This window comes from Littorina saxatilis, linkage group LG5 (assembly GCF_037325665.1).
Source record: "Littorina saxatilis isolate snail1 linkage group LG5, US_GU_Lsax_2.0, whole genome shotgun sequence".
Taxonomy (NCBI): Eukaryota; Metazoa; Mollusca; class Gastropoda; order Littorinimorpha; family Littorinidae; genus Littorina; species Littorina saxatilis.
The window spans coordinates 21006492-21032641 of NC_090249.1; the positions used below are offsets into that span (position 1 = coordinate 21006492).

Here is a 26150-nt window from a genome sequence, read left to right on the forward strand (position 1 = left end):
CCCCCTCCCTTCCCCCTTTTTCTGGTTACGACCCGCCGGTGTTAGACCAGCGATCCTCTGGACCTGAAGTCAGAATCGCCGCCTTCAATTAAACAAGTCGCGCACAGCGATATCAAATCATTTAGTCAATCTTTCGTTCTAAAATACTAAAACAGGACACTTTGGATCACACAACATCGTGACTAGTAAGCCATGGCCGGCCGAAACCCTTCGACCGAGACAGCGCTGACACAGTGGTCGTGGTGAATGAGTGGACCTAATTTGCATAAACCTGATTGACTGTATTACCGAGCACATTTTCAATTCAAACACAGCATGCGAATATAATTTTTTGGATTCGGAAAATAATCAAAAATACAATACCATCATTTTGAATCTGTCATTGTAATTTCAATTTCAAAATTAGTCTTTTTTTCATTCCAAGCTGACATGCAATCCTAAAGTCCGAACTGGGTCAAAGATTGTTTGAGAAAAAAAATCTGTGAATTTGATTGAAAAATTGGGTTACTACAGTGCGGCTTCAATTTTTTTTTAAACAGGCGGATATGATCAAAGACAGTAAAGCAGATGATGGGAATATCATCGGGAAGAAATCGCATTTAAAAGTTTCATGAAGATCTGCCCCCCCCCCCCCCCCCCCCTCTTTCCGCTGTGGACCCGAAGTGTCATTAAAATGCATTACAATCATGCAGGTTTCCTCCACTCCTACCCCACCCCCGCACAAATAAACTATCCCCTTTCCCCCTCCCGCCTGGTTACGATCCTTTCTTTCTTTCTTTATTTGGTGTTTAACGTCGTTTTCAACCACGAAGGTTATATCGCGACGGGGAAAGGGGGGAGATGGGATAGAGCCACTTGTCAATTGTTTCTTGTTCACAAAAGCACTAATCAAAAATTTGCTCCAGGGGCTTGCAACGTAGTACAATATATTACCTTACTGGGAGAATGCAAGTTTCCAGTACAAAGGACTTAACATTTCTTACATACTGCTTGACTAAAATCTTTACAAAAATTGACTATATTCTATACAAGAAACACTTAACAAGGGTAAAAGGAGAAACAGAATCCGTTAGTCGCCTCTTACGACATGCTGGGGAGCATCGGGTAAATTCTTCCCCCTAACCCGCGGGGGGAAGGTTACGATCCTCGGGTCGCAGATCGGTAATCCTCTGGACCTGGTGGCGAAAAAACAAATCCGACAGGGGAAAATGCTAAAAAAAGGCACAGTCCTTCCCGTGGAAAATATTCGGCTTAGACCTGACCAGGCTTTTACACAGGAGAAGACCATGTCTCCACTCAGACATATTATGATATATACCCACAATTAACAGCTCGGGTGCTTTCAGTGCTGAGTGAGATTTTTGTTTGAATCAACATTATGAATTTGTTGACCTGATATTTGTGTCAATCTGCGAAATTAATTCATCAAAGAATTCTAACTTTGCACAGGAAACTGCCAGGATGTCGATTTTTAGTATGTTTCCAAGTGGATAGATGTTCCGGTCCCATTTAAAACCTGGGCACGGCATCTGACTCGGAGATAGTCAACAGAACAGTTTTCATGGGAAGGACTGTGCATTTGAAGCGCCTTTTGCCTTCTCCACCAACTGTTTTGCAGGGCCATGAAAATGCATTACATGCACGTTTCGCCCAGCTCGTCTCCCCCGCCTCTCGACTCCTATTCTGTCACAGCACGAAATGCTTTGCAGGCCGCTCTTGTAATCTGCCGAAAATTGCATAGGGCGAGGAAGAGAAAAGGCGCGGAAAGCCAGGAGTATCGATATCCGTGTTGAAAGAAATAAAGAGCGAGAGAGAGAGAGAAAAGGATGCGACACCACAGCACAAGGTCGAGTGGCGCTTTTGAGGGTGGTGGTGGGGTGGGGGATCTGTGTGTGTGTGTGTGTGTGTGTGTGTGTGTGTGTGTGTATGTGTGTGAGTGTGTGTGTGTGTGTGTGAGTGCGTGCGTGTTTGGGGGATGGGTGGGGGTTTATAATTGTTTGCGTTCGTGCATGCGTGTGTCTGTCGCAGTGTCTGTGTTTCTGTCTGTCTGTCTATGCGTGTGTCTCATTGTCTACATCAATGCCTACACCGATATGTCTGTCTGCGAGCGAACCAATGTATATATAAATGAGTGTTACATGTAGCATCAATTTCATGGCGTCCAGCACAACAATCTGTTTTGACGTGAAGTGAGTGGAACAAGGGTGGTATAAGATTAACAAGGAACACAGTCAACTCATCCAACATTGGCTTGGGAACTGTATTTCACACCATTTTACTGAAGCCAAGACTTTTTGACTGTTTCCAAGAAGCCCAATTAAAGGCACAGTACGCCTCCCGTAAACCATCACAGATACTGTCAGGCCTTTACACACAGTACAAACACCCTTTCGTTTAAACATTCACCGCTTGAGAACATCCTAGGTGCCCTACGTAAAGAGCGAGCAATTTTCAAAGAATTAATTTTGCGTATTGTCTCTCAGACAATCGGACCGTGGGCACGTTTCATGATATTGAGGATTGCAGTTTCCCTCTCACACACAATATTCCAAAATAATAAATAGTCAAACAGGGGCCAAAAAACAGTTTGCACCAAGAGTTCAACTTTTTATCTATCCAAAACAGTAAAAAAAATTATATGAACATTCGTATTTCCAAGATGATTGGCGTTCCAAGACGCTATATCCTAAAAAACCCAAAACATGCTTTTACAACTTCAGTGCATAATAACTGCCCAAAGGTGCTGTTTAAAGCAACCATTGATAATAATTTTTAACATACTCCTTGAACACATTAATAAAAACGGTTAACTTGCAAATAAAGGGACAGTATTGATCAGAACAATGGTAAGATAAAGGACGCTACTTATAATATATTTTGTACATTTTTTATCTTTATCGTTTCCTGTAGACCTCAGAAGTTCTAACCAGCTTAAGAAATCATTCTAAAATCGAAAAACAAACATCTATACAGTTTGTACGCAAAGTAGATTGATATTTGACACAGTCACACAGACATACGTGGGCTATGGGGCAACCCTACCCCCTAAATTTGAAAACGGGGTCAATTTCTTAACTGCATGCATTCAGCAAAACAATCCCTGAAAATTTATTTTTTTCACAAATGAACTTATGACTTTAGAAAAGCATTCAAAAATGCATATATACAACGCTTTTTCTTTGGTCCCAATTCAAGGGGGTGTGCTATTCTCAGGTAACACTGTGAACGCTCAAATGAGACTTGGTCACATGTCAAAATAGTAATCCCCCCTGTTGTTCATGGTTCGTTGGTGGGATTTTTTTTTATCTGAGCCATTGGCAAGCATGAAATGTCATCAACATTAGGAAAGACATAGTATCTCCCATTGTCTTTTGCGCGCAAACACTTCACACAGATCTCCTCTCGATCTGGCCCATCGGGGAAATGGGTTGACTTGGGGATGATCACCGCCCTGTATCTCTCCACCTTTCCATCCATGCTGACAAAGTCAGCGGTCACAAAGTCCCCAACTTGAATGTCTCACTGTGGGACAAAGAACCTGGTTTTCACGACTGGCACCACGCGGCATCCAGTGGCGTGTTGTGGGTAGACGTCCATTGATTTTGATAATAATTTTTATATTTTTAATTTTCAGACCTTGTTTTTAATCCGAATATAACATATTTATATGTTTTTGGAATCAGGAAATGATGAAGAATAAGATGAACGTACATTTAGATCGTTTTATAAAAAAATAATTTTAATTACAATTTTCAGATTTTTAATGACCAAAGTCATAAACTAATATTTACGCCACCAAGCTGAAATGCAATACCGAAGTCCGGCCTTTGTCGAAGATTGCTTGGCCAAAATTTCAATCAATTTGATTGAAAAATGAGGGTGTGACAGTGCCGCCTCAACTTTAAAAAAAAAGCCGGATATGACGTCATGAAAGACATTTATCGAAAAACTGAAAAAAACGTCCGGGGATATCATACCCAGTAACTCTCATGTCAAATTTCATAAAGATCGGTCCAGTAGTTTACTCTCAATCGCTCTACACACACACACGCACACACACACACACACACACACTCACACACACACACACAGACACACATACACCACGACCCTCGTCTCGATTCCCCCTCTATGTTAAACATTTAGTCAAAACTTGACTAAATGTAAAAAGAAAAAAAAAATTCAAAAAAATGGGATAGCGGCGAAACGGGATTGCGCCAAAATGGGATGCGGTAGTAAAATGACGCTTGGCTTGTTAAATGTCGCCAAAATGGGACGGCGGCAAAACGGGATTGCACGTAAATGGGATATTGCGCGAATTATAAACGAAGGAGTAGGCCCTAAGTTTCTCGTACGAGATGTTTACTGGGAGTAAATATTTGGGGAGTAAAAATTTTGTTCCTTGTGAGTTCTTTTTTCGTACAAGATTTTTACTGGAAGTTTACTCCGTCCGAGTCAATTTTTCGTGGAGTAAAAATTTTGTGTTACACCGGTTCATGACCGTTGTGGTAACGAGCGCACATTGTTGTCTCTATATATTGTGTTCCTACGAATCGAAAGTACGATCGCCAAGCCAGTCTGTCATTGAAGGCAACGTTCGATATTTCCGTCTGTCAGCGTTGCCAACGTTCGACAGATTTTACTACTGTTACTCACAAACTTTCAATTTACACAATGAAATGCCAATAACATGTACACACAAGAATGGGAGACGAAGGGAAACCCTACTAGCGATTGAAATTATGCAAACGAACTCACAAATCCCTCACTTTCCGAATGCAAACGCTGCAAATCCGTATGCGTGCGTCGCTGTGCCGAACGTTGGGTTGACGAACGTTGCTGACAGACGCAACAAAACTTGATCAAAAGGCACTAAAAACGATTAAATGTTTTACTCACTGGGTATCGCATTCCTCTTTTTCTTCCTGCAGACGATATGAAGCGGTTGAAACGTCGTTTCCGATTAAAGGCTCGGTTATTTCCGTTAAAAACGAAGTTTGCCGAACGTGTGATTCAGTCTACAGACACCGGTCGGATCACAACAAAAATGTTCATTCTTTGCGATTTTGTGATACTGTTGATGATACCAGAGCATTATCAACTCAACCCCACCCCCTGCCCTCCTCTCCTTATCTTTTGTTTCTTTCTTTCCTCTTTTTGAAAGCGGACAAACACTCAAGTCCTTAATGGCTCAAAACCGTAGGACTTTTAATATTAATTTTAACGTTGATGATACACCTGCTTTCCAGTGAAGAACATCAATAAAATGATGTTCACAAGCAAGAATAACAGACAAAAGCACGCGATGTGTAAAATTAGGCTTTGCTTTGCAAACAAAGCACGTGTTTTTTTTACTGACAGACACTTTCGGTGGTGATTGAAAATTTTTCCAGAAACGGTTTTATGCTCCCATTTGATATTGTTTCCCTATTTTCTCTAGTCAGAGACTAACCTTGTGTATTAATTGAATTAATAACCCCATTATCATAAGTTGTGTGTGTTATTTTCGTGTCTGTTGAATCACACTTTGAGATGGGGTCATGTGACAGAAGGAAATGGTGTCTGTCAGGATTCACACGTTCGCTTCGAAAAACGCGCTCAAATAATTGCTCAAACACAAACATTTTAGCTTTTATTTATTTTTTTGTATTGCAAATACCATACTTACTCATGCCAAGCAGAAAAAATGATGAAAATCAACACAGTAAGCAAGTAATTTGAAGGCAAAGTTTACACACATCAAAGAGTCTGATTACCGTGAAACCTGCCCGTGGTGCGTTTTGGCGCTTGACCTAACTTTTAAAATCTAAATAATAAATTGCCAGCTTGTTGCACAAACATTCGTAAATCATAAAAGAATTCTTTTTTCATCAAGACAAGATCAGTACAATTCGAAGTTTTGAAAGTTTGAAAAAAGAAAAGCCCGGAAGCAGGGTCACGCAAGGTCGTAGTTCTCGTAGCAGACGATCGACGGTTATGCCTATCGCCAGTTCCTCTGAACAGTCAAAAGCCATCGCTAGAGTTCGTGTGAATCGCAGCCATTTGTTGCGTTTAGATTCAGAGGTACATAATAACGTGCTATTGCAGATAAGCTTACAGCAAGTCGCATTGAAATCACAAACTGACGACTACATTGTGCAAAAAAGGAAACTGGATCACACGGGTTCACGATGGCTCAGGGGTAAGATAAACCACGCAAAAATAATTTCTATGAAAATTGCTCGCTCTTTACGGAAGGCACCTAGGATGTTCTCAAGCGGTGAGTGTTTAAATGAAAGGGTGTTTGTACTGTGTGTAAAAGCCTGACAGTATCTGTGATGGTTTACGGGAGGGTTACTGTGCCTTTAAGTTTACAAATGGTTTACAATCACTTCCAAACCTCACACACTCGTGACTCAAAGTCAAAGATGTGAAAGTAGGGTTTCAATTAGGCGACGTGCGTGTTCTTAACAATAGATTGGGTCTACGAAACACACATTTGGACTACACTGTGATTCCTTGATAAAAAGCATTGGCACACACTAAAAAGACCCAGACTACAGAACTTTCCTGGTAATTGGACTTTCCCAGCCAACAAAGAACGAACGATTTACCAATACAAGATTTCATTTCTCCATGAAAAGTCGTAAATTGTCCGTTTAAAAGACAAAACCGCCCTGGTTGACCCCCCCCCCCCCCCCCCCCCCCAAAGGCTGTTAACGCAGTGAGCAACCCAGAACTAACTAGCCTCTCCTAAAACGGTCATTCAGTTCCAGATGACATTGGAAACTGTCTCCCGAAAAGAGATATTTCAACAGTAAGCCGATCGATTTCCAAAACCAGCGTCGATCATTTTGGTCTGGTTCCCCTGCAGCCGTCTCTTTGAGTGAAATGCTCTCGTGAAACGGCAGCCGACACTCGGTGGTATTGGGGACCACGGTGCTACGACAGGCGTAACTAATCGAAGCTATCGAGAGATTCCCTAAAAGAGGAGGGGTATAGCGTTTCTGAACTGACACAACTATTAACCTATTATTGAGGCTCGAATTTATTGTGGTCTCCTTTGGGGAATTTTCTGGTCACTTTCCACCCCCCCCCCCCCCCTTTCCAACACACACATACACACTAAACAAACAAACAAATCCCCAAAACTACAACCCTGCAGATCAACTTGCTCTATGCATAGGACCTAGACTTCATGATATTTTGGACATGCAACAAACACGAAATCACAAAATCCAGGACTAGTGTCAAACCATGCCGCAGATTCCCCTTACATTCAAATAACATCCTTGTTATGTTATCTATACAAAGTCTGATGGGTTGTAACGATGTTCAACAAACTATCTCGGTCTCGAATAGCAGTTAGCATCTGCTGAAGGGACATTAAAACCCAAAAACCAACCATCAACAAACTATCTATACATCTATACATATAAATAAAAGAGAGTGTCTGTCTGTCTGTGTGTGTGTGTCTGTCTGTCTGTGATCGCCAAAGCTCCGAGAAGGGAGGGGGCAGGAAGACGATGTCGTGCATGTGCACTCCAGTGACTGTGAAGATGTGCACCTGACCACCACCGCCGCTGCCGACGCCGCTGCGCTGCCAGCCCTCCAATCCTCCTCCGCCTCCCCCCCCCCCCCCCCCCCCCCCCGAAGAGAGAAACTTTTAGTTGTGGCTTGGCTCTTCTAAAAAAAAAAGTAAACTTGCCCCCCCCCCCCCCTTTTCAATCCCCAGATCCGACCCCCCCCCCCCACCACCACCCCCATTCCCACCACCACCGCCGACTCCACAACTACCACTCCCACTAGCCCTACATCATCAACACCAACCCAACCACCATCCCCAGCACCCCCATCACCACCACACCAACCCCTTCCTTACCCCCTAAAAGAAAAAAGAATTATAGCCATCTCGATGTCATCACTGCATGCATCACTACTAAAACGGCTACATTTCGTCTACAACACATCAAAGCACAAGCCGCGTCTGCATCCCTCAGCAAGGTTCAGGTCATATTCCGGAGTATTCAGATCAAAGCACGAAGCCGCGGCGTATCAGCACGATTGCAAAACTGAAGAGAATTCTCATGCCCTCGTATATACGGTATATAAATGGATTAAGTGTGTGTGTGTGTGTGTGTGTGTGTGTGTCTGTGGTCGCCATACCTCTGAGATGGCAAGAGGCAGGAACAAGATAGTGTGCACGTACACTCCCTAGGTGCCGCAGATGTGCACCTGGGTTTTAGTTTCTTGATTCATTGTTTCCTTTCTCAGATTATGGACCTCCCATTTATCGAATACAGCCTATATGGTGCAAGACCAGTTCAGTGCCTACTGTTCACCTGTAGCAAGCACATCATGCCAGTGATATTAGAGACTCGCTATTGCTCCTATGAGGGGAAGAAATGAAGAATGAAAAATTAACTGGACAGTTCCGGAAATTTCTAGAAGGTAAGGGAGATAACTCTTTTTTTTTTATCCAAACAAAGGAGGTTAAGCTAATGATAATGGGATAGCGAGCGTCTTAAATTGCTACAGGGCTCCGCTTACTCCCGGGCGAAGCCGGGCTTAACTGTTAGTCTGAAATAAAGTCAACCTGCATTGATGTAAACTGGTAAACATGACAAAAATACATTAACACTTGCCCAGTTCGCACAATCAACAAAAAAAGAAGCTCTTCTCTATTCCAATGCTGCTATTAATGTACATAGCCTTAACAAAATCAATAGCGTGGAAAATAGAATATACAGGACGCACGACAGACGGAATCTTGAGCTAGAAGTCATTGGCTGGCAACGCCGAAAATAACTACACTCAATGAGATTTTCAAAAGTGGCTTTTTCAAAATGCCAACACAATTTTAACTCTTCACGCTTCTGAAAGGTAAGTTTCAAGGACTTACACTCACAAAGAACCTGCTTTTCAAATGACGCTTTACGAACAGAACAGAAATGTTCAAAAGTTCGATTTTGAGCAAAATGTATCAAGCAATCTAATCAACTCAAAACAAAAACCCAAATCAGTTTCACATACTGAAGACACAGTAAAACAGAGGAAATAATACCAATTCAGAAACTTTCTTGCATAAGCTGAAAGGAACTTTATTTTAATGATTTTATTACCAGTTGAGTTTTGAAGCAAAAGACACATAGTTTCCACTGATTCAGAGACGGGCTGGACCCCGAGAAGCACAAAGATGCATCATCCGTTTACATGGGATCAGGAACATATCCTATACACTAACATAGTGAAACAGTTGAAATAGTGAAACTCAGACTTTGTTACCATCCTGACGAAGGCAGTTTATCTGCCGAAATATTGATCAAAACAAGTACCTAACCTGGTTACTGGCGTGTCTTCTTTTGATTTAAATGACTAACAAAGCGACAATAATCTTGACAAAGTATTTAAATAAAATTAAGATAAAATTAAAAAAATCGAGCAATTAAATTATTGATTCTTGGTTATTCTTAACCGTGTTGACACTGCAAGGTCACCTCAAGGTCTTTTCCCCCGAAAGCGGCGTATGGCTGCCTAAATGGCGGGGTAAAAACGGTCATACACGTAAAATTCCACTCGTGCAAAAAACACGTAGTGTACGTGGGAGTTTCAGCCCACGAACGCAGAAGAAGACCTCAAGGTCTTTACATAAATATTCTGATCGTTTAAAGACACACAGGTTTCCAATCAACTCTTAATCCAGTGCCAAAGAAAGTTCGCGCACAATTTAAAAAATAAATAAGAACAACCCTGCTGACATTCTATGCTACCATTCTACCAAAAAGAGTGTCTTTGACGGCCAAGGAAAGACAAAGCGAGTGGAATGTGCACAGAACCTGCCCTGGACGTCAGCAAAATCCTCCACAAGGTAAACATGACCGAGAATTGAACTGCGCGCACGCGTGCCCATCACGTGAACCGCCTGTTAATGTGTGTGTGTGTTGGGGGGGGGCGACCGAGGAAGGGGGGGGGGGGTGTTTCTAGCCTACCATTAATTCTTTCTTTATTTGGTGTTTAACGTCGTTTTCAACCACGAAGGTTATATCGCGACGGGGAAAGGGGGGGGGGGGGGGAGATGGGATAGAGCCACTTGTTAATTGTTTCTTGTTCACAAAAGCACTAATACAAAAAAATTGCTCCATGGGGCTTGCAACGTAGTACAATATATTACCTTACTGGGAGAATGCAAGTTTCCAGTACAAAGGACTTAACATTTCTTACATACTGCTTGACTAAAATCTTTACAAACATTGACTATATTCTATACAAGAAACACTTAACAAGGGTAAAAGGAGAAACAGAATCCGTTAGTCGCCTCTTACGACATGCTGGGGAGCATCGGGTAAATTCTTCCCCCTAACCCGCGGGGGGTCTACCATTAATTATTAACAATTGGAATTCACAAAATCACCACGTTGCTGCCTCATAATGTTCTTCTAGTCTTTAATGTGAAAAGACAGAATGAGAAATGATCGTAGTTAAACAGTTCGAGCAGCCCTGTAAGTCACGCTGATTAACACTCAGACGAACGCGTCCGCGGTGTTCACGTCAGGGGCGCGCTCAGATCCCAATTTGAACCTATCCGGTCACTGTGGCTTAAACAGCTCTTGCATAAGTAATCCAGGAAGGCAAGGCCCTTCTGCCTAAGAGAAATTACCAAGAAAATTGGTTGATTAAAAATCAACATGGCCGAAGCAATGTTTTTATTAAAAGAAGCGGTATTGTACGGGCACATGTTGTATTTGGGTTACATGTGTTGCTGAGTATTTGAAAATAAAAACATAATATTTGAGCATAAAAACACGAATATTAGTCAAGTGGATAAATTGATTACTTCTGTATCACACTAGTTTTACTGCTACAGCAGTCCCTCTCATGAACGGACACCCTAGGGCCAGTGCAAACCTGTTCGTACATTGCAGGTGGTCACGGGAGAGGCCCCCCCCCCCCCCCCCATCACACACACTCAGACACATGGACGGACTGAATGAGTCTTTGCTACCGGTGAACGAGCTCTACTTGTACTAAAACAATAAGGTCAAACTACTACAACTTATAACTGAAAGGAAAAAAAACCCTGTCCTGTAAAAATGACGTTAAATCAACGGTGTCAGAAAAAGAGAGATAAAGAAATCCTCAAATTCCTGAGGATACAGCCACCCCATGAAAGCAGCCACGAACATGCTCAAAGAGGCACACATGCTTGTGCAGATACTTTGCAAAAATATGAATTGAAAACCTGCATGTCGTAATTTCTTTTTTTCTGGCTTTATTGAATGCTTCAGGCAGTGACTTTTTCCTGTCCAGTTTCCTCTTTCGTCTCTCTTACCTACTCCCCTCCCCCCTTCCCCTCCCCGGCCACTCCCTTTACCCAGCCCCGGCCACTCCCTTTACCCAGCCCCGGCCACTCCCTTTACCCAGCCCCGGCCACTCCCTTTACCCAGCCCCGACAGCACAAACTTCTAATCTGCAAGGCAGAGTACACATTTTCTTAAAAAGGAAGACTACTCCTCTTCAATTATATCCATAGATCTTCCAGCTGTCTTCACCATAAGCCAAGTGGTCGAGTCTTATACCCCCATTCCACACAACCGTTTTAGGTCCCGTTCCCGTACCGACCAAGGAACGGTGCGGACACGGGAGGGATCGGGAGAGAACCAAAATGGAACGTAAATGATCGTTAACGGAACTGCTTTGAACGGTTGGGTCGGTAGGGACGGTTGAGTTTGGGCTGCATGTTCACATTTTTAACCGTTCCCCTCCCGATGAGAATGAACAGTAATGGAACCTCAACCCATCGGTAACGGAACGCTTGGATCGTCAAAGGAACTTAAAACAACGGTAACGCAACGGTAGCGCTCTCACACACGGAGTTGTCATACCCACATTCCACACATCCGTTCTAGGTCCCGTTCACGTACCGACCAAGGACGGCTGCCACTATGGTCAGACGCTGCTCAAAGATGCCAAAAACGGCTGTTTGCGCAGCGTTCCATTGTTGTGGCAGCCGTCCTTGGTTGGTACGGGAACGGGACCTAGAACGGTTGTGTTGAATGGGGGTATAACTTTTGACAGGGACAAACTGTAGAATGAACAGATCTATGAGGTAACCGTCTCAATGGTCCAGGCTCAGGAAACAAAGAGTATGGCTTTGCAAATCTTTTCAATGAATGAGGTTATACACGGAATCTGTCATTAGCCACCGCACTAGTTTTGGACTCAACCATCAGCTGGTATACACATGACACACCGTGAAGCTGTGTACTGATCATGTCAACTCTGTGACTCGGCCTGGGGCGAGTGTAGCTTCTCTTCTTCGTGTCCGATAGACAAGGACAATAAATGGTAGAGCATAGTGCAATTTTGTGTTGGCATCTTCGCCACTGAAAGCAAGAACCCAAAGACTGAAGACCAAAGTGCTTACCCCACTTCTGACCCGAATCACCCCCCTCCTGCTGGGTACACGTGCACTCAAGTTAACACAAGACTGACACCTCTGCTTTGACCTGTGTGCCAGGAGTCGGATGAGAGAGTGAGAGAGAGAGAGAGAGGAAGAGAGAGAGAGAGACACACACACACACACACACACACACAGATAGACATAAAAAGACAGAGGCGGAGAGACTCAGAGGCAGACACAGACAAACACACACACACACACACACACACACACACACACACACACACACACACAGAAAGAGAGACAGACAGACAGACAGATAGTGACTCAAAACAGAGAAACAGATAAATAAACACCGGGTGAAAGAAAATGACTCGAGAGAGAAAGAGATTGAGAGAGAGACAGATACACACACAGACACTAAGGCAGAGCGAGGGAGAGAGGGAGAGACTTGCATGGAGTGTACGTGACAGACCACTTGCACTACTGAGACGTTCCTCGTATTTTCTATAATTCAATTCCCAGTTGCTTTTCGTTTTACTTACTACAGCAGTAACTGACCGTTTAGTCCGATTTCTTACTGACTGCACTCATTCGTCTCTCATTTTTTCTATTTCATTTCAGTGTCTTTACACGACTCCGAACAGTACTTTCATACCGATTGCACTATCTCGCATCTCCAACTTGCTCCTGTCCAGCTGCTTTTACTTGGTACCGCAGTCACTGACCGTTTAACTTAATTCTGAGCCATTTTACTTATTCGTTTATCTCATTCTCAGATTTATTGACTCAATTCCAGTTGCCTTTACACGACTAAGAAAGCTTACAAGGAGTCACTGACGTTGGAGGAATTAACCACATTCCAGAAAAAAAGAGCATCAACATAACAAGCTAACAGCTTGAGTCCGAGTTCTATTTTCGGTACCAACATTGCCCCAAAGGTAGAAACGCTACATCAAACAAGTCGCATAGGGAGAGAAAAAAGTCGGAGAGAGAGCGAGAGAGAGAGAGAGAGAGAGAGAGAGAGAGAGAGAGAGAGAGGAGGGGAGAGAGAGAGGAGGGGAGAGAGAGAGGAGGGGAGAGAGAGAGGAGGGGGGGGGGAGAGAGAGACAGGGTGGGGAGAGAGAGAGAGTGAGAGAGAGTAAGAGAAGGGGGGGAAGAGAGAGTCAGAGCAGGGGGGAGAGAGAGAGTGATAGAGATAGACGGGGGGGGGGGAGTGTGTGAGAGAGAGACAGAGAGCTAGAGGAGAGAGAGAAGGGGAGAGAGAGGGGGAGAGAGAGAGAGAGAGAGAGAGAGAGAGAGTGAGAGCAGAGGGGAGAGAGAGAGAGTGATAGAGATAGAGGGGGAAGAGTGAGACAGACAGAGACAGACAGGGAGAGAGAGAGAGAGTGAGAGCAGGGGAGGAGAGATAGAGTGATAGAGATAGAGGGAGGAGGAGAGAGAGAGAGAGAAAAAAAAGATGGACGGGGAGCTAGAGGAGAGAGGGAGAGAGAGAGAGAGCAGGGGGGAGAGAGAGAATGATAGAGATACGGGTATGGGTATGTACAGGGGATGGCTGGTGCCACATCAAATACATCCTCAACTACAACATACATCAAAGGACATAATTGAAAAAGAAACAGCAGCTACGCAATGCACTCAACCACATCAACAAAACAGAGAGAGAAAAACCCACTGACATGAAGCAAAATAAATCATTCTGTTACACCTTAGGAAGTAAATCACGGCGTTTGTTAACATAATAAATAAATCTGCCTAAATCATGGAGACCCTTCTTGTTTTGCATTATCAACTGAAAGGAAACCAAACAAGGATATGATGTGTATTTAAAGGGTAAGTATTGACAGCGAAGATCGTTCAATGCATCACAGTGAAATAAAATGTGCATTTCATCCTCAGGAGCTTTTTTGCAGAATGGGCAAAACAAGTCCTGCAGGGTATGTGGGGAGTATCTCAATTTATGTGAGCGTAATTCAGACACGCCAGCTCTGAACCTAATGAGCACATCTCTGAGAGAGAGAGAGAGAGAGAGAGAGAGAGAGAGAGAGAGAGAGAGAGAGAGAGAGAGAGAGAGAGAGAGAGAGAGAGAGAGAGAGCGAGCGAGAGAGAGGCCATCGTGCGCACAGGAAGAAAAAAACATTGACACGTGCAGCAGACACTGACGTCACAACGGCCTCGTCCAATTCAGTAATCAAGACTGGGCTGGTGGTCAGTGACCCGACCGAGGACTACGGGTTACGCGCGCCTTGTATCGATTTCCGAGGATTCTGTACTGTCCACTACAGAAAGTAAAGATCATCGTCTTTTCCGGGTCATATTGGCTCTTTGTCGTCTTAGACCAAACGACAATGTTCTCCCCGACTAGATGGCACTGTCCCCTTCTGCATGACATAGACTGATAGTGTCTACGTTTAGACCAAATGGCACTGTCCCCTTCTGCATGACATAGACTGATAGTGTCTACGTTTAGACCAAATGGCACTGTCCCCTTCTGCATGACATAGACTGATAGTGTCTACGTTTAGACCAAATGGCACTGTCCCCTTCTGCATGACATAGACTGATAGTGTCTACGTTTAGACCAAATGGCACTGTCCCCTTCTGCATGACATAGACTGATAGTGTCAACGTTTAGACCAAATGGCACTGTCCTATTGTCCTACCCCAGTTCATCACTCGATCTTGCGTTAAACAGCGGCCATAAGGAGCACACGGAAACACAAATCTGCCATTACATTTTCAGCTCTGGAAACCCCGCCAATTAAGATAAAGGGAACACCTCACGCATAAAAAGACAACACAGAAGGAGGCTTGCCAAAGTGTCTGGCCCTAAAGAAGTAGTCATTCGACACGAAGATTAGATCAAGAGGGAACCCACGCAACAACAAGCAGGGTACAAAACAAGTTGGGGTTGGGGGTGGAGGTTCAGGAAAGGCAAGGTTCGTGAGGTTTTCACCTTTTCTTTCAAGCGCATTATCTGCTTACCTAATCCAAAGTAACGCACGGAACTGACAGGAACAACAGGGCGTGTGCATGAAAAGAAAGATGGGTATTGGAAGATACTGCCAGATACTTATGTCTCAGGACAAATGCTTCTGCAAAATCAAGACTTCAGATATGATTTTTATTTTCAATAGCAAAATATTGAATGATTAAAGCGGCACACACACACACACTCTCTCTCTCTCCCCTACTCTCTCTCTTCCTTCCCCCTCCACAGTACACTGCACTATTTCATGGCAGTTTTCCCAAATCTCATTCATAATAATCATACACAATCAGATTATTATCACTTCGTTAATAACTTAACAAGGAGCTATTCTGGGATAAATCCATAAGTTGTTACTTTAAAATAGAACACACTACTCACTATATTAGTGTTCAGATGGATACCTCGCACTAAAAAAAAGTTGATTCTACAGTTACATCATCTGAAAAACAATTCAAAGTGCATAAATGTGGAAACAAAAAGCACAGTGGAGACATTGAAAGGGCAAACAATTAGTGTTTAAACTTTACGAGGTCAAACCAGAAACAAAATGGAAAACAAAACCAGGCCTGAAAGTGGGGAGTATTTTACTCCCCATGGCGAGTAGAAATATGTAACTGGCGAGTAGAAATGTTCATCTTCTCGCCAAATGCGAATAATGTTGCTGAAACAAATAGTTGATTTGGCTAGTACAGTTTTCTCTCTGGCTAGTAAATTTTCAGAATCACTAGCCAAAGGTGAGTACACCATTTGTTGGACTTTCAGGGCTGAAAACGTGTGGGTCTACAAACTGAGCATGCTATGAACCCAGTGAACCTGTAGGTGCGAGAGTAACTTTTCTCTCTCTCTCTCTCTCTCTCTCTCTGTATCTCTGTATCTGTAGGTTACGTCGCTAGCATCCAGATTGCTGGCTTTGGCGCGACGGGTGGGTGTGCGCAGCGACGTCGCTTATCGGCGGCTGGTAGTCAGCGCCGCCTTGAATGCCTCAATAGAGGCTGAGTGGACAACTGTGTTGTCCAGGTGATTCCACTCTATTGTGGATCGTGGGAAGAACGACTGCTTGTATTGTTCAGTGTTGCAGCGTGGTACAGCGAAACACCTGTTGTTATTTTTTATGTAATTGTCTATGGGGTTGCTACCAACGTAGTCTGCTGTTTGTCTTCTGGGTCGAATCATGCGGCCAGCACGTTGAGGGGTCAGGAATTTGTCTGGAGGCATTGCCGGCACCAGCCCCTCAACCACCTTGTAGTAGAAAGTCAGGCGGAGGTTTACTCGACGTTCCTGGAGAGTTGGGAGGTTGTGGCGTGTCAGGAGGCCCGTAACAAAGCCAGGACGTCTTGATCGGTAGTCGTTGGCGATGAAACGTGCTGCTGTGCGCTGTATGCGTTCCATCCTATCGATGTCCTGCGCTTGGTACGGGTCCCAGACTACTGCTCCGTACTCAAGGAGGGGTCGGACGAGGGCCAGGTAGGCATTTCGTCTGCAGGCTGCCGGGCAGTGGCGGAGGTTTCTGCGTAGGAAGCCAAGAGTGCAGTTCGCTTTCTTGGTGATGCTGCTGATGTGGTTTCTCCATTTGAGGTTGTCCGAGAATAGGATGCCTAGGTATGGGTTGGAAGGGACAGTTTTGAGGATGGTGTTGTTGAGGGAGTACATGAAGGTGGAGGGTGGTTTGTGGGAGATGCTCATGACATAGCACTTGGTGGCGTTGAAGCGCATTCCCCATTTCTCTGCCCAGCCTTCTAGACACTTCAGGTCCTCTTGTAGGGTGTGGTGGTCGTTAAAGGTGTTGATCTCTCTGTAGACGAGACAGTCGTCGGCGAACAGCCTAACCTGGGATCTGACTGCCTGCGGGAGATCGTTGATGTGGCTGAGAAAAAGGAGTGGGCCCAGCACGGTGCCTTGTGGGACGCCTGAGTCGACGGTAGTGGGCTGGGACGTACTGCCTTCAACGACGACTTGCATGCTGCGTTCCGTGAGGAAGCAGTGAAGCCATGCGTGGAGGGGGCCTGTGATGCCATAGTTGGCCAACTTGAGGAGGAGCCGGTCATGGGGGACGGTGTCGAATGCTTTGGAAAAGTCTAGTATGGCCATGTCAATTTGTTTGCCTTGATCAAAAGATTGTAGTAGGTCGTTGGTGGTGGTTAGTAGTTGGGTTTCAGTGGAGTAGCCAGATCGAAAGCCGTGGTTCAGGTTTGTAAGGATTTTGTGGGCTTGGAAATGGGACATAATGTGGCGGAAGATAATGTGTTCAAGGAGTTTGCAGGGGACAGAGGTAAGGGAGATTGGGCGATAGTTGGCGGGTTCGTGGCGGTCCCCTTTCTTAAAGGCACACGACACGTTGGCCGACAACCAGTCCTTGGGTAGACGTCCGCTGTCGACAGAGGTTTGGAAGATCAGTGCCAGCGCTGGGCCGACGCTGTCGGCGAGTGTCTTGAGGACGGTGTTCGGGATGCCGTCTGGTCCGGACGCCTTGTTGACTTTCAGTTGTCGTAACAGCTTGGTGACTCCGGGGACTGTGATGGTAATGGGTGGGATGTCAGGGGCGGTGGATTGGAGGTGGGGGAGGGGTTGGGAGGAAGTTTTGGTGAAGACAGATTTGAACTGGTTAAGGAGGATGTCCGCTTTTGACTGGCTGTCACTGTGGAGTTGGCCTTTGGTTTTGAGGGGGGCTACTCCGACATTGTCCTGTTTCCTGGCCTTGATGAACCGCCAGAATGGCTTGGTGTCGTTCCTATCTAGCCCTTCTTGAATGGTGCCGTTGATGTACTTCCACTCAGCTCGGCGTAACTCTCTTTTGCAGTGTTTTTGGAATCGGCGGTAAGGGGACCAGTTGTTGGAGGATCTCGCTCGGTGGAAGAGGCGTTTCTTGCGTTTCAGCATACGTTTCTCTCTCTCTCTCTCTCTCTCTACCCCCCCCCCCCCCCCCCCCTTCACACCTGCATCTTCGGGACAGGTGCCCTTTGAAACTGTAAAGGAGTAATGTCTGCAGTCATTTAAACCACGCAAACATAAATGTAACCCTCCCCTGTTTTCAATAACTATCTTTCATGTTACTTTCAAGCTGGTTATCTTCACATTTTAATGTATTATCCCACCTCCCATTTGACGCCACCCTTCTGACGCTCCCTACACACACCCACACAGGAACAACTAAGAAGAAACCACATGATCAAATGGATGAAAATCGTTCACCTCATTCTTTCTTTCTTTATTTGGTGTTTAATGTCGTTTTCAACCGTTCAAGGTTATATCGCGACGGAGGGAAGGGGGAAGATGGGATAGAGCCACTTGTCAATTGTTTCTTGTTCACAAAAGCACTAATCAAAACTTTGGTCCAGGGGCTTGCAACGTAGTACAATATATTACCTTACTGGGAGAATGCAAGTTTCCAGTACAAATGACTTAACATTTCTTACATGTACTGCTTGACTAAAATCTTTACAAAAATTGACTATATTCTATACAAGAAACACTTAACAAGGGTAAAAGGAGAAACAGAATCCGTTAGTCGCCTCTTACGACATGCTGGGGAGCATCGGGTAAATTCTTCCCCCTAACCCGCAGGGGGAGTTCACCTAAATCATATACCTGGCTATTATTAGTGTACGGTATGTGAACAATCTCTTTTTCTTCATAAATAAGATTTACGTCCAGACAGTACAAAAGCACACAAATCTCATGTAAATACATTATCTAACATTGTAACATACATGTCCCAAATGTCACTGTAAGTGTAAAACGAACTAACCAAATGTCACTGTAAGTGTAAAACGAACTAACCAAATGTCACTGTAAGTGTAAAACGAACTAACCAAATGTCACTGTAAGTGTAAAACGAACTAACCAAATGTCACTGTAAGTGTAAAACGAACTAACCAAATGTTTAATGAGGGAAGTGGAGGAAACTGGACAGAAAGACGAAAACAGGTTTTTAAAAAAGTAACCCCAGAAGGATGATATACATAGATTTCAATCTCCTTTAACCCAATATATTAAGAATTAAGAATAAAATAACACCTGCTGGCAAAAGGCCCAGATTCAAACAACAGAGAGATGGAAAAAGAAAGATAGAGAGTGTCATTGTCACACCTTAAAAGAAAAACCAATAAAACATCTATCCAAGATCAACAACTCCCCCCCCCCCCCCCCCCCCCCTGAGAAGTGTGACACTTTTGGTAAACATCCAAAATTTCAGAGGGCTCACTGATGTACAAGGCAGTGCTACACTACTGACCAATCATCAAATCAAGGCCACACACAAACCTACTGAAACCAGTTTGAGCCTTTCACCTTTATTTATAGGTGTATTTCATCACCAATGTCTGTAGGACTAGGAGCTACTGTGTAAAAGTAAAAAGGTTCACCCTGTATGCATACACACACCTAAGCACACACACACCTAAGCACACACACACCTAAGCACACACACACCTAAGCTCACACACAAGTGACATCGGAAACACTCATACAGTGATACACACACTACATTTTTTTCTTTGAATGAATGTTTTTCACTGTTGCAATGCTCTAAAAATAAAAGTGCAAACACTAATAATACAGTGGCATCCACCCTTTTAAGACCTACAAAAATGTGAGAAAGTCAAGACTTAAGATTAATAAGAAGGACGGTTTTTAAAATGGGGGTTAGTTTACAGGGTTTATGAACAGAAAGTCTCAAAAAAAATTGGGTCTTGAAGGGGTCCCCTGGGGAGGGAGCCTTAAATTTGGGGGTTCCACTGTATTACTCCCTAAAACTTCAGCCACTTTGCCAAAGGATTTATTGCCCTACTTTGTCTCTGGGTTAAAGTAGGTTATATTCTGCACATGTGCATATATATATATATATGAGGAATAATTAACCTAGATAAAACACTAGGTGCTGAGTAGGTGGGCAGAAGTGCTAGAGATGTGCACTTCATGCATGACAGTTGTGCACTTTGCACCTACAGCCTGTACAGGTGTCTGGGTGTGTGTAAGTGTCGAGGCGTGCATGATATTAATCTTGTGTAAAACCTGTAACATACTGACGTCGTCATGGAATTTAGGCGTAATCATTTTAGACAGCTTTTCAGCAGAAGGCCAAAACTGATTATTTTTATAATAAAATAGTGTTTATATTTGTACCTGGTATGGATAGTAAGATAAAAGAACGTTAAATCATGTATTGTCCATAATAATGCGTATTTCGGAGAATGTTTTTCATTGATAATGATGTACCGAGTCTAAAGCACAAAAACATCAAAATCACCAAGAATCGAGTTACGCCAAAATTCCAGGATGACGATGATACAATAAATAATAAATGCCAACCTCTGTAGCTCACCACAATCTACTAAACCCGAAACACATTTGACAACTTGTGTAATCTTCCAAGGGCTGAGATTCTTACACCTCAGAGACACGAGTTTATAAAGGAATGGTTTAGACTGTGTGTGTATAACGTGACATTCATTTCGCTCACCTCAAAAATACCAATCTGACGCCCGATGCGACCTCTGACGCCTGCTTCCTCCATGACTTCTCTCATGGCAGCGATGCGGGGTTCCTCGTCGGGTTCAATTCCCCCTCCTGGCACTACCCAGCAGTTTAAGTGCCTGTGACTCGTCACCAGCAAGATCTGATCAACAAATGTAAAAGAGGGAGAGTAAATATTTTATTACAAGTTATCAGAAGTTATTATTTCCACTGCACAAAAGCACAAACAAAAAAATAACAGAGGCCGCATTACCTTCGAAAAATGTATAACTAATTTATTCTTTTCAATTTCAGTATTATGTTGAATCAAATTAGGATCCTTAATCTTCAAAACACGTACAACAAAGAATGAGTTGATCACTGTTGATCACCATCATCAGACAAGACTAGCCAGTCAGAAAATGGCAATGCATAGATCTACTGGAAGTGGATCTTTGGGACCTAAGTTCGTACTTTCATAATTAATACCCGGCTGAAAAAAATAAAAACATTGAAAAAATTAAATCGATTTATAAAAACATGAGTGTACACAGGAGTTTCATCCAGACCTGGGAAGCCCTGTTTTGGACAATTCTCTAGAAAACTTTGTATTTTCAGAAAAATGAACGTACTCCACACAATATTTGAACATCCATGATTCAAACATGTTTCACACGCGTCCGTCGCACTGTTAATCACGTTTACCAATACATTTAAAAGTAAAACAAATGCTTCTTTTATTGTTTACTGACAAAAACTGTAATCATGTGTCAAAATACTGGATCGGCTTCGGGATGTGCTTGTGAAGAAAAGTAGTCTAGGAATTTTCACTTGGTATTTTTTTACAGTGACCGTACTGCTCGTATTCTAGACAATCGTGCGAATGAAATACGGCGAAATCGTATGGGTTCCCAGGTCTGTTCATCCCATGAACACAGCAGAAGAAGAAGATTTAATTTTGATGTAAAAGCTAAAACCACTGCCATCATGTGTCGGTACTACTATTATCTCCTGTGTTATACTCAATTTACAACCTGAAGAGGCATATATATATATTCATTTATACTAGCTGGGCTAACAGTAAAACTTGATGCAGAGCATCTTGTCAGAACAAAGAACACAAGCAAATTAGCTAGGACAATGTGGTGGAGATGAAGAGAAACTGGTCTCTGTTTCAGTTTAGCAATACACTTTTTACAGTCGTAACGCAATTACTAATATTTACTAAAAAAAAAATCTGTCATTATCAAAGTCGAAGAAACCCACTGACTAAAAATTCATCTGCTTAACTGACAAAGGAAAACAGATAGACTGCCAACGTTCCAAAATTCAGAATCAAAAAACAAGAGTTGTAGGTTTAATTATTAGAACGTTTCATCGTTAACAAAACCAAACTTTACATAATTTAGAGTATGTCGACCCAGTGGTCTTTTAACTAAGACAGACAAACACTTCTGATACAAATAATGAACTTATCTCAAAATTGTCGATGAAATTTGCAAATGTTATTGTGTTAGTAACTGTTACTACAGTATTGCAAAAATGATGACAAAGGAAGAAGCAGGTCAAACCACAGGCGGAAGGTATCGTTCACTGGACCACTACTTCCATAGAAAGTCTTTCTATAGAAGTAGTGGTCCAGTGAACGATACCTTCCGCCTGTGGTCAAACTATGGGAGTGGAGTACAAGGGAACTAGCGGTTTGTTTACACCCTGCCATGTGTCACACGCAGTGCACAAAAGGAGCAAAAACAGATTCTGGCTTTGCTTTTTCAAATCTGTGCTTTTTGCTTCTTGAAAATTAAATATTATAATTCTGTTCTGCATAAACCCCATCATACACTGCCATCTTTCCTCCAAGATCACATTTTACAAGACTGATTACATCACCGAGCAGACATCGACGTCATAATATTGGTCTTCTGGAATCGAGAGAGGGAAATCTGCGGCTCTATTTTTATCTCGCGACACGGGCCGAACTAATGAGAGGCAAATTAAAGACTAAACCGTATCAATCGTGACCAACTCAGTAAGTGTTAAGGAAGCAGATTAGCACAATCTGCTTGCCAGTGCAGGGGAAACTGCAAACAAACAGACGTGACCTGAAGAAAAGCAGCAAAATCAAAACAAACACAATCCGCACCTCTTCTTCGAGCTCGTCTTTAAAACACAGACAAGCTGCCCGTCGTTTGTATCCATCCTCATCGAAAGTCCGGATTGAATCTGGTTTCTCTTTCACCATCGTGTCACTGCTCCCGTGCGCCTGCAGCCTGAAACCTGCCTGATAGCAGACCCCAAGGATCTGCACTGAACTGTGCCAATAAAACTGATTCGACTTTTATTTGTCTGCTCAAGGACTACAGGAACCAACCTCATGAGTGTTGACGGCGAGACGCATGCCAGGCGCACATGGAGCTTGGCTCAGTGCCGTGCGCAAAAACGGTATACGGCAAGCCGTTCGCGTCAAAACTCAAGAACTGCAGCTTTCTTTTTTTTCTTTCCTTTTTCTTTTTTTGTTGTTGTTAATGTTGGATTTTATTTTAATCGGCAAGTCACTCATGAGAAACTTGCAATGTAGGACTGGGTGGCCGAGTGGTAACGCACTTGCGCTCGGAAGTGAGAGGTTGCGAGTTCGACCCTGGGCCACGGTTAGCAATTTTCTCCCCCCTTTCCTAACCTAGGTGGTGGGTTCAAGTGCTAGTCTTTCGGATGAGACGAAAAACCGAGGTCCCTTCGTGTACACTACATTGGGGTGTGCACGTTAAAGATCCCACGATTGACAAAAGGGTCTTTCCTGGCAAAATGGTACAGGCATAGATAAAAATGTCCACCAAAATACCCGTGTGACTTGGAATAATAGGCCGTGAAAAGTAGGATATGCGCCGAAATGGCTGCGATCTGCTGGCCGATGTGAATGCGTGATGTATTGTGTAACAAAATTCCATCTCACACGGCATAAATAAATCCCTGCGCCTTGAATATGTGCGCGATATAAATTGCATTAAAAAAAAAACATAATTTTTTTTTTAAATCCCTGCGCGAGAAAGAGAGAGAGAGAGAGAGAGAGAGAGAGAGAGAGAGAGAGAGAGAGAGAGAGAGAGAGAGAGAGAGACAGAGACAGAGAGAGAGAGAGAGAGAGAGAGAGACAAGACAAGACAAGACAAGACAAAATCTTTATTATCGAGGGTAATAGATAAGCAAGAATATTGCTTTTTTACATCCAGCCCTCGCCCTAATATAGGGTCAACAAGAACAGAAAACAATATAATCAAAGAATTATCACATCAAACTTAATACATTATAACTGCATATACAGATAAAAATTTAAAAAATAAATTGTCATGCTGCATTTTAAGTACAATTTCCAAGTGTCAATTTTTAACATAACTTAATTTAGATCTGCATATTATTATAATTTTGTTTAACATGCACATACATTTTAAATGAATTGATGAACCAGAGAGAGAGAGAGAGAGAGAGAGAGAGAGAGAGAGAGAGAGAGAGAGAGAGAGAGAGAGAGAGAGAGAGAGAGAGAGACTCAGACCTTTATTACAAAAGGATAAAGGTTTTAGGCAAAGAGAGAGAGAGAGAGAGAGAGAGAGAGAGAGCGAGAGAGAGAGAGAGAGAGAGAGAGAGAGAGAGAGAGAGAGAGAGAGAGAGAGAGAGAGAGAGACTGAGAGAGAGAGAGACCCGCTGAGTCAGTGACGGTTTCGATTTACTTCAGTGTGGAAACTCTTGAAGGTAGGGGAAGGCGGCTCCTAACATGGACCACTTTTTGTTTCATGCCGTGATAACTAGCTTGTTTTCTTGCGAAGAAGTTTCATTTTGTGTTTGGTAGTCCTTTTCTTTAATGAATTGATGAAAATAGCCTTTAGCTTTAATTTTCTTCGATTTGCTGAAGGTTAGAGGACTCACACATACTTTAAGATTTTGCTATTATTTTTTTGTTTGCAGTAGAAACTCGGAGTCAATGCTGCTAAAAAAAAAAATTAACAAAATACAGCCTTAGCTGTCATATAAAGCCATTTTTGAGTGATAAAAGCTTTGGATGTGGACAGAAACGAGTCCGTTTTAGGCGGCAAATTTATAGTGAACGCTGCCAAAATTGAAAAAAAGATAAAAAGTCTAACGATTTTAAGGTTTGTGTCTCTGCAACTGTTTTGACATGTGCAAGTTATCCAGAGAGGGTGAATACAGCGAATGAAAATGTTTTGAGCGCTCCAGTGCCGTTAGTTTGTCAGAACAGGAGGTGGTCCATAATTAGGAGCCGGTCCATATTAGGAGCCTTTTCCCTACATGTACTACTACAGTAACTCAAACTCATCTAAAACGATAATGCTGACTGACGCGACTTCACACTCAGGCAGCCGCAGTCTCAGTCCAAACTTTATTCACATTCTGACATCAAGTGTAACCAGATTTTTACGCCGGTTTGTCGTCACAGCAAACCCCGGCGAAGGCCGGCTTATTTTTCTTTGCAGTCGACATGATGTCCATTTTTCGCTCAACTGATCGGTGAGAGAGATCAACACACACACACACGGCACACACACACACACACACACACACACACACACACACACACACACACACACACACACACACACACACACAACGGTTATAATAAAACCAAAAACGATGATCCAAGTAGAATTCTTTTTTACATTTAGTCAAGTTTTGACTAAATGTTTTAACATAGAGGGGGGAATCGAGACGAGGGTCGTGGTGTATGTGTGTGTGTGTGTGTGTGTGTGTGTGTGTGTCAGTGTGTGTGTGTGTGTGTCTGTGTGTGTGTGTAGAGCGATTCAGACTAAACTACTGGGCCGATCTTTATGAAATTTGACATGAGAGTTCCTGGGTATGATATCCCCGGACATTTTTTTCATTTTTTCGATAAATACCTTTGATGACGTCATATCCGGCTTTTTGTAAAAGTTGAGGCGGCACTGTCACACCCTCATCTTTTAATTAAATTGATTGAAATTTTGGCAAAGCAATCTTCGACAAAGGCCGGGGTTTGGTATTGCATTTCAGCTTGGTGGCTTAAAAACTAATGAGTAAGTTTGGTCATTAAAAATCGGAAACTTCTAATTAAAATTATTTTTTATTAAACGATCCAAAAACAATGTCATCTTATTCTTCGTCATTTTCTGATTCCAAAAACATATACATATATTATATTTGGATTAAAAACAAGCTCTGAAAATTAAAAATATAAAAATTATGATCAAAATTAAATTTCCGAAATCGTTGTCGGTTCCTGATTCCAAAAACATATAGATATGATATGTTTGGATTAAAAACACGCTCAGAAAGTTAAAACGAAGA

At 43.0% G+C, this 26150-nt stretch overlaps 1 protein-coding gene across 1 annotated transcript in view; it reads right to left on the reverse strand.

The window, feature by feature from the left end:
- Positions 1 to 23243, reverse strand: part of LOC138966524 (diphosphoinositol polyphosphate phosphohydrolase 1-like) — a 46498-nt gene extending 23255 nt beyond the window's left edge. The window contains exons 1-2 of the mRNA XM_070338788.1: positions 22966 to 23243; positions 20830 to 20985 (exon numbers count right to left, since the gene is read on the reverse strand). Of these exons, the coding sequence (XP_070194889.1) occupies positions 20830 to 20985; positions 22966 to 23064 (255 nt within the window). The 5' untranslated portion in view covers positions 23065 to 23243. The remainder of the gene's footprint in view (positions 1 to 20829; positions 20986 to 22965) is intronic.
- Positions 23244 to 26150: the final 2907 nt, after the last annotated feature.